The sequence below is a fragment of the Prunus mume genome, linkage group LG1 (genome assembly GCF_029339155.1).
Source record: "Prunus mume cultivar Tortuosa linkage group LG1, ASM2933915v1, whole genome shotgun sequence".
Classification (NCBI taxonomy): Eukaryota; Viridiplantae; Streptophyta; class Magnoliopsida; order Rosales; family Rosaceae; genus Prunus; species Prunus mume.
This window is the reverse complement of record NC_142698.1, coordinates 14,771,110-14,781,186: the sequence shown is the minus strand read 5'-3', so window position 1 is coordinate 14,781,186 and position 10,077 is coordinate 14,771,110. Positions and strand designations below refer to the sequence as shown.

Genomic DNA, 10,077 nt, shown 5'->3' with positions numbered 1-10,077 from the left:
GTACATTTTATTATAAGAAGAAGCATAAATAACATTAGCATAAATAAACTAATTACTTACAAGTTGTCATATGTTCCATTTTCCTTGTAAAATTCAACTTCATCATTCATGTGGCTATACTTTGCGGTTTGTGGTAACCGCAAGTTTTGAAAATCAAATACCACAACTGCAACCGCAAATGCGGTTCGGTTCTTAATACCGCAAATGCGGTTCGGTTTACCGCGATTGCGGTTTCATTGCGATAAATTGTCGGTTGATTTTTGCGATTTTTCGATTTTTCAGTTTAAAATGACACCCCTAGTTTAGACTATCACTTGTATTAAAAATAAATAAAAAATTCATAAGCTACATCACTTCTTCATGTCACAAAGCAACCTTGGAATATTTCCGAACCAGGCGGGTTTCCTCTTTTCTTTTTCTTTTCTTTTGTGTGTGTTGTTTTTGGGCCTTCTACTCATAAGAAATTGTTAAGACAACTAGATCACTAATTAAAAATAAAACAATATCTTAACACGATTGAGTTCAAGCCTTGTCTTAATATATTTGAATAGAAGAAATAAAACCTTCTTCCCTTATTTTTGTTTCCATATAAAATGCTGAATTCAACCTCACATGATCTCACACAGATTGATACATATAATATCCTTCATCAAAAGATTTCTGGCATGTAGATGAGGGTATTGAGATTAGTTAACAAACTTAGCCTATCTTGTACTTTTCGATCTTCTTCTTCTTCTTCTTAAATTGAGATATGAGTCTCTAATTGCATTCATTTTGTTGACGACGACATCCATAGACATCCGGTATCTTGGTGACGTTGCAGAGCATGAGAGCCCTATTTGCATCAACGAATCCAAGCATTCCACCAATCTTTTTGCTTTGACTGGGCCAGGATCTTTATATCCTGCTACTTGTCTTTCTTCTATGCGATTTCCATATTTGTTGTCATCATCGTCATCTTCATCATTCTCGTCATCTGTTTCAGAGAGCAATGAAGGCTCAACTATGTCCATGACATGGTCAGGGAAAGCCATGGCTGTGAATTGGTGAATGCTTAGACCATCTTTGAACATGTCATCCGTTGGTCTTTTTCCTGTGAACATTTCTAGCAACAGTATCCCATAGCTATAAACATCCCCAAGTATGGAAACTTGGCCTCCCATTCCATACTCCTGTCAATTGACACATACATTAGGATGTCACATTCAATTTTCTTTAATAATATGTTAATAGGAATAGAAAAAAAAAATGAGGATTATAAAACTTCATATACCTGGAGGAATGTAGCCTATGGAACCCTTTAGCCCAACTGACATGGTTTGAGATTTCGTGGGATTATTTGATGCTTCCAAAAGGAGCCTTGCTAGACCAAAGTCACCAACATGGGCTACCATATCTTCATCAAGAAGAACGTTGCTTGGCTTTAAGTCACAATGAACAATGCATGTTTCACAATTGTGGTGTAGATAATCTAATGCAGAAGCAACATCTATGGCAACATTTAGTCTTTGGATTAGGCTCAATCTCTTACTTTGAGATTGTTCATCATCTCTTGGATGCAGCCACTGGTCTAGACTTCCATTTTCCATGAACTCGGAAACTAGACTTTTGAACTCATTACCTTGGTTGTCAATGCTTGAGCATGCGGTTATGATCTTGAGAAGATTGCGGTGCCTTATACTTCTTAAAGCTTTGCATTCATCAATGAAACTCTTGGAAGCTCCTTCTTGGTTAAGGTTTAATACCTTAACAGCAACTACCATGCCATTACTAGAGAGTACTCCTCTGTACACAGAACCGAAACTTCCTGAACCAATGAGATTGTCAAGAGAGAACCCGTTGGTTGATTGAGCGAGGTCTAAGTAAGAGACGGCTAATTTCCAATCCCCATAGGAATGTGAAGTTAAAAGTGGACCTCTTGACCTTTTCACCATTCTACAAGCAGCAATAAAGCATGATAGGGCAATGAATGCAATTGCACAAGTTACAGGAATTACTACTTTTGGGGAAAGTAATCCTTGAGATGAATGAGGCTTTTTGTTAGAGCATACAGGTAGAAGTAATTGTGGGATGCCACCACACAGTTTATTATTTCCATGAACTGAGACACCACTGGCATTTGAAAATATTCCTTCTTCAGGCAATGCACTCTCAAAATCATTATAAGAAAGATTGAGTTGCTTAAGAGCTCTAAACTTACCTAGAAATTCAGGAATTTTCCCAGATAAGTGATTGCGTGAAATATCTATTTCTTCCACGCCTCTTAATTTTGTCAGAGTTTCAGGAATGTTTCCTTCAAATTCATTACCTTCCAAATGCAGGCTCACCAAACTAGTGCAGCTGCCAAGGGTTATGGGGATTTCACCTGATAAGTTGTTTCCTGATACATCTAGCTCCGAGAGATTTACCAACTCACCCACTTCTGATGGTAGTGGACCAGTCAAAGAATTGTTAGACATGGACAAACAAATTGAAAGGGATGAAAGCCCAACAACCTCTTTAGGTATGGTGCCACTTAGTTGGTTACTAGAAAGGTTAAGTATCAATAAGCTTTGGCAGTTTCCCAGGCTTGGAGGTATACTTCCCTCAAACCTATTACCCTCCATTAAGAGCGTTGTTACTGAAGTCAAGTTACCTAGGGAGGATGGGATTGGCCCAGAAAACTTGTTAAGATACAGATACAATCCCTGTAACTTCTGAAGCTTGCCAATTACATCAGGGAGACTGCCACCAAAGTAGTTTTGTTCCATTCCTAGATTGATCAAGTTTACAAGATTTGCAATGCCGATAGGGATGCTTCCATGTATCAAATTACCCCCCATTGTAAAAATTCTAAGTTTTGTTGAGAGGTTGGATATGGACTCTGGCAATTCTCCTCCAAAACGATTTCGGCTAAAACTCAACACCTCAAGATTAGTACAATTAGCAAGGAAACTGAGAGAATTCAGGTCACCAGTTTTTCCACTTCCCAGTCTATTGTCATCAAAGTTCAGTCTAGATAAGCTTTGCAAGCTTCCAAAATTTTCAGCTGGGAGTTTCCCAGTGAGACCATTTTCAGCAAAATCAAGCTTTCGAAGTCTAGAAGCATTTGACAAGGATACAGGAATCTTACCTGTGAATTTGTTGACACCACCAGCAAATATCTGGAGATAAGGAAGAGTGATCCCCACATCTTTTGGCAGCTCTCCATGCAGCTGGTTGTCAGTAACAGTGATATAGTATATGGAGGATATATTATAGATTGAAGAAGGAACCATACCAGAAAATTTATTCCCTGGAATTACAAATCTTCCCAAGCTTGTTAAGCGCCCGAGCTCATTCGGTATGTTTCCTTGAAAATTGTTGTGGGCAAGAGAAATAGCATACAGAGAAGAAAAGTTTCCTATCCAATCTGGGAAAGTTCCAGTGAGATTGTTTTCATCAACCCATAGATGAGTTAAATTTAACAATGAACTGAGTTGATCCGGAAGGGACCCAATAAGCTTATTGGAACCAACATCAAGCACTCTCAGCTGTGTACAGTGAGATATGTTGCTTGGAATTTTCCCACCAAAGGAATTGGAAGTCAGGTTGAGATATTGCAGGCGCAGTAGACGTCCCATTTCTTGAGGAATTTCACCATGGAAGTTGTTGTCTATCAAGTTAATTCCAGTGAGATAAGTAAGATTTCCTATAGAAGGTGGTTGGGAGCCTGCCAACTTTTGAGCTTCCAGGTTCAAAGTCACGACTCTTTTGTTGGAATGGTTGCATGTAACGCCAACCCAGCTGCAGAAATTGATGGAACTATTCCATGTGCTCATGATATGCAGAGGATCTTCAGTTATTCTTTTCTTCAAGTCTAGCAGAGCCAGGTGATCAGATTCATCTCCAAAGGTGCTCGAGCTCATGCATAAGAGAAAGAACCCGTGAAGGAATTTAAAATAGATCTGCCTCATCTTGTTGAAAATACAGGTTTGTATGTAATTTTTTATTGTGATGATTTTGTTGAATGCAGTCTTGCATGAGAATCTATTTCCATTTTATTGGGTTAAATAATGCAGATTTTGTTATAGTTTCATTATGTAGATGAGATTTTTTAGTTGGGAAAGCAGGTCTCTATATTTAAAATTTCATTAATGGAGAATTAAGACTTGTTACAGTATGAGTCATCTAAAGACTTCTGGATAGTTGAGATGGTGACATGTTCTAAATACTGCATGCGTATAGAGTTAAAATGATTAATTAAGAGTATTATATTATCATATATAGCTCCAGGGGAGACAACCATTTTGCTAAAGCAGGGATGGTAAATTTCTGCACCAGTAAATACAAAAGGACCAAATAATATCATCCGATATCAGAAAAATTAGGGTTGCACATATATGAGTCTGCATAAGATTATTGAGAATTAAAGAAAAAGTTAGGGGAAACATTTTAAGATCATACACATATATGAAGAAGTTAAAATCTCACATCGACTGTTCGATTTATTTGAGTCTGCATAAGATTATTGAGAATTAAATAGAAAGTGAAGGGAAATATTTTAAGATCATACACATATGTGAAGAATATAAAATTTAAAAAATAGTCGCACTTTTTTTCCTTTTGTCTTTTGGATTTTGTAATAAATGGTCTACCCACTATAAACCTAAAATTTATAATACATTATCTGTGTAGTGTCCATTGTTTTCGTTGGTGCAGTAGAAGGCCTAAGAACAACACGCAAAGAGGAAACCTGCCTGGTTCCCCGTTCGTTTATGTTTTGTGAGCCCATTTTCATTTTGAGAGAACAAAAACAAACAAAAAACCTGTTCGGTTGACAAAAACAGAAAACACGGAGGAAAGGGGGGGGAGATAGAATTGGGGTGGGTTTGCAAAGAGTGAAAGAGAAGGTTGGGTTGATGTTTCATTTTAATTTTTTTTTAAAAGATAATTCTAGTTTTATACTTTAGAATTTTATTCTATTTTTTAAATGATATTCTTTTAGATGATTAAAAAAAATACTTTTTACAAATAACTAGCCCCTTGGCACATGCTCACGCGTGTGCCAATTGGTTTTTTATTTTATTTTATTTTTTATTTTTAGAATTAAAAAAAATAATATGGGTAGTTATGTTCCATAAAAGTAGGACCTATTATCTGATTTTGTTTTTAATTTTATTTTTTATATGAAAAATATGAATTTACTATATTATCCTCATTTAATTAATAATTCAATTCTTAATGTTTGAATTAACCAAGGGCATTTTATGGTATTTTGAATGTTTCATCATTATCTGCCTTTTGCTTTATATATACTAGCCCCTTGCAACATGCTCACGCATGTGATAATTGGTTTTATTTTTTATTTTATTTTTAGAATTAAGAAAAGATAACATGGGTAGTTATGTTTTATAAAGGTAGGACCTATATTATCTGATTTTGTTTTTAATTTTAAATTTTAAAAAAAATTAAAATGTATTTTAGAATTAAAAAATATAATGGGTAGTTGTATTCCATAAAAATAGGATCCATTATCTTATTTTATTTTTTTTTAATATGAAAAAGTGTGAATTTACCATATTATCCTTATTTAATTAATAATTTTAATTCTTAATGTTTACATTAACCAATGACATATTTTAGTATTTTGAATGTTTCATCATTCTCTGCCTTTTGCTTTATATATATAGATATAGATATACATAGTAATTTTTTTTTTAACTCACATATTGATTACATAATGTTGTATTAAAAAAAACATAATGCATTTTAATTAAAGTTACATATTCATTGTTTTTGTCATTTTCATATATTACTGTCAGACGTGTTTTCACTGTTTTTGTTCTTTGAAAATAGTTTTCAACCAAGCTACCAAGCTACCACACGTGTTTTTTTTTTTCTCTGAAAATGCGTTTTCATTTTCTCATTTTCATTCTATGAAAACATTCTCTAAAAATGCTCTCTAAAAACATTATCAAACGGGCCTTAAATATTCCAAGGTTGCTTTGTGACACGAAGAAGTGATGTAGCCTATGAATTTTTTTTTAAAAAAAAAGTCTAAACTACAAGTGAAAAAGGGGTTTTCTAACAAACACACTATTAAGGTGCCATGACTCTATGAGGTTCTAGTATGAAACTACCAGTCTACAAATTAATGCTCTTTTTTTCACTAAGCTAGACCCCGATAGAAGTTGGCTATGAATTCTTATTATTAGACTCAAAATAATTAGAGTTTAAACTGATATATTTATTCTTCTCTCAAGGAGGAGGAATATATATACTATATACAAAGTGGATACAAATAGGAAATATGCACAAAATCTCTTAATTCCACTCAAATTAAATAATTACAATAAAATATAAATTCTGTTCATAATAGGAATGTTGACTCACGCCAACAATTAGCAATGAGCATCAATTTCTTAAAGTAGGTGGAGAGACCCAAAATCTTTTAACTACAAAAGAAAATCTTTCATCTTTGAATGTAAAATGCTCTCAAAATATAAGTCAAGTCTATTCATATATTTTTTTTTCTTTTGGTCGAAGTTTATACATGGCCGTGCAAGTAAAATCACAATTAGATGACTTATCCCTCATAAAGTTAACCATTCTAGAAGCTAGAGAGATTTATGGGTTTTAATTGATTTATCACACAAACGAGTCTAGGGGGCCATATATTCAACAAGATCATCAAAGTCATTAACCCAAAAGTCATTAATAGTACATCAGTTTTGCGTGCAACACAGGATCACTAATAATTAAACACAAGTCCCTAATTATTGTCTAATATGACCAAATAACCCCTAATCAGATGTGGAAAAATTGAACAAGTTAATATAAGCTTAAACTTCTTTCCTTCACTGTCAGTGCTAGCTTTAACATGTCACCCTCTCATAAGAAATTGTTAAGACAACTAGATCACTAATTAAAATGAAACACAATATCTTAACACGATTGAGTTCAAGCCTCATCTTAATACATTCGAATAGAAGAAATAGGGGTTTAGGGTTAACAGAGACATTTCAACTACCATAAAAATATTAAGATTGAATAACGTGAATCAGCCAAGTTATGGTCGAATAATTGAATAAGGATTACCTTTAATCCCAAATGCATCGGTCCATGAATAAAAATACTTGTAAAAACAGAAAAAGGTCTCTTGCAAGTTTCTATTGAGAGGGACCATAAAATACTGACACTGCACACACAGGTGGATCTATGAATTTTTCAGGGGATATGCAATATTTAAAAGGCTAAAAATTTACAAAGGACTCAAGCAAGACCCTGAGTTTAAATCCTAACGTCCGTGTAGTGTGTTAAAAAAAAAAAGGCTAAAAATTCAAAAAAAAAATTATACAACCAAATGCCCTTAATTTAACCAATACCAATGTACTCATAATTAAAACAAATAAGAGTTTTACATTTACAACTAATTGATTATAGTCTATATGGATATCAATTAATATGAACAAAATCCTTGTCATTGACACAATTTGTTTACCAAAATTCATATCAAATATGAACAAAATCCATGTCAATTACATAATTAATCTAACAAAAGTCAATACCAATTAATCTAACCAAAAACATATGTAAATTGGAGGTCATGAAATAAAAGTACACATGATTAAAAGTTTGGGATAATTTTGGATGAATTTTTTGGCACACATGAGTTTTTAATGAATTTTTTAATTTAGGCCAATTAGAAATAGACATGTGTCGGCTTGCTATTGGACCATTTTAAAAAAGAATCAGAGTTAGAAGCGCTGACGCAGAGTCTTCTTCTTTATTGAACCGTGCCTTTGCAACTTTTAACTTCAAATATTCTAGAAAAACTTCGAAAATTCATAACTTTGGTTGTGGAGCTCCGATTGATGAACCGTTTTATCCTACATACTTGTGAGATCGAGCCCAACAATATAAGGTAAATATTCAAGGTCTCACAATGCAGCAAACAATACAACGTCTTTGAGGCATTTAGTCGAACAATTGGTGGGCACTAGCAAAGGGGCAAATTTTGGCATCCCCAAGGAAGTTTCCAGTTAGGGGAGGTGCAACTGCACCTCCTTGTGCCTCTGTGGATCCGCCAGTGACTGCACAGATGCTAGGACTCGAACCAGAACATTTCCTAAGGAAACAATTACTCTAAAATACTACATTAGTGGATCCTTTGTTTTTTTTCAATTTTAAATGAATAGATGGGAAGGAAAATTTGAATATTCGACTTCGTTCAATGTTGACAAAGAAGTATCACTAAATCAAGATAAATCATATACCTAATAATTGAAACACCAGTTACCAGGTTTAAAAAAAGATTTCCAACATTCTCATCACACATTTCAAAACGGATTCGATAGTTTTGATTGTTGTTGAAGAAAAGGTTAATGTCTGTAAGTAGCAAAACAACCAGAGCTCTGTCTGCTCGGAATAAATAATTTTGCACCCTAGTGGAGAAAGGTGGGTTCTCCAATTTTAAGGGTAAATTACTCAAATGATCCTCAAACTTGTATTCGATTTACATTTTGGTCTATCAATTACATTATTCGTTCAAATGATCCATTAACTATATATTAATCGATCCATTGGTCATACCGTCTAATTTTCTGTTAAATTTAACCAAATTTTAGGGTAAATATGACTTTCCATAATTAACAAATAAAATAGGGTTAATATTACAAAAAAAGGTTAATACTATACTCAAAATTATATTCCCTCTTTTTTCTTCTCCTACCCTAGCGTCTTGATTTTTTAGAAAATATACGATTAGCTTAGATCCTTTTCGTTGGCGTTTGGCGTTACTAATCTTATTCTCACACAAAGGTCCTTTTGTTGGCGTTGGGTGTTACTAATCGTATTCTCACACAAGACTGAAGACTTTGGTCCCAATCGGAAATATGCGACAGCTCTCATAATAATTTATTTCTACACTAAACATGCATTTGTTTGTATCTGATTAATGAAGAAAGTTGAGATTCCACCCCAAAATCAATTGGAAATGAGGTGATTCACCCAACTTCTTGTAAACCCTTACTAAGTTTTCTAACTTTCTAATGTGGGACTTTTTACCTTCACATTTTCACAACTAAGATTCTGACCATGACAAGGCAGGAGGTAACATTCATAGTTGCCATCGGGATAAAGTTTGTGAATGTGGCGACGAAATGTAAACTTCGCCATGTTGAGATTTGGTGATGAGTGTATGGCAACAAAAGTTCCCGATGAAATCTTCCATTGCCAGAATACTGTGCCGACGAAAAACAGCGTTTGACGACGAAAAAAATTTGTCGCCAGAAATGGCGTGTCTTGTAGTGTTACTAATCGTATTCTCACACAAAGGTCCTCTTCGTTGGCATTGGGCATTACTAATCGTAAACCTAACGTATAAGAGCTTGTTTGGGAGTGATTTTAGATAGGTTAATAATCACTTTTATGGCGAAGTTACTTCTCCATCTAATCACTTTAAATGATTTTATAAAGAAACAAATTGGAGGTGCTTCTCCCCATAATCACTTATAATCACTAAAAGTGATTATATGGAGAGCACATGAAAGGTGCTTCTCCCCATAAGTGATTGGTTTATCCAGAATCACTCCCAAATGAGCCCTAAATTGTAATAGAGAAACAATACAAAACAAAAGTCAATTGCTCACAACACCAATATCATTATGCATATTCAGAATTTAATGAATACAATTAAGGTAACCTGCAATTGAATTTGAATTTTATATGATAATGAATAGCATGCAATATATTAGAGTATCTGTAATGGACTTCTCAAATCACTTCCTTAGATAAATTTTAGGGAGGAATTGAAAAAATACAACTTCAACCATACCTTCTAAAATAAGAAGACTTCAAGGAGCTCCTACATCGGAGGAGAGAGAAATAATTCCTAATGGCTCCCTATAAATCAGTGGAATTCCATTTTGTTGACAACCACATCATACGCATCCGTTTTCTTGTATGTCATTGCTGAATGTGTTATCAACATTATCTCTCTCAAATAATGAGCAAATCAAAAACCAAGTTCATTTATGGGTTAGTTTTTGTTTTTTTTTCAGAGAGAGAGAGAGAGAGAGAAATCTATCAGATATCAAAACTGCTGGGCCAGAAAAA

General features: G+C 34.1%; 1 protein-coding gene across 1 annotated transcript; it reads right to left on the bottom strand.

Moving 5' to 3' along the window:
- Window positions 1-516: 516 nt before the first annotated feature.
- Window positions 517-4,003, bottom strand: LOC148921100 (putative LRR receptor-like serine/threonine-protein kinase At3g47570). Its single transcript, XM_089054180.1, has 2 exons — window positions 1,276-4,003; window positions 517-1,173 (listed from the first exon to the last, which is right to left on the bottom strand). The coding sequence occupies exons 1-2, from the start codon at window positions 3,933-3,935 to the stop codon at window positions 705-707; spliced, it is 3,129 nt and encodes a 1,042-aa protein (XP_088910306.1). The 5' UTR covers window positions 3,936-4,003; the 3' UTR covers window positions 517-704.
- Window positions 4,004-10,077: the final 6,074 nt, after the last annotated feature.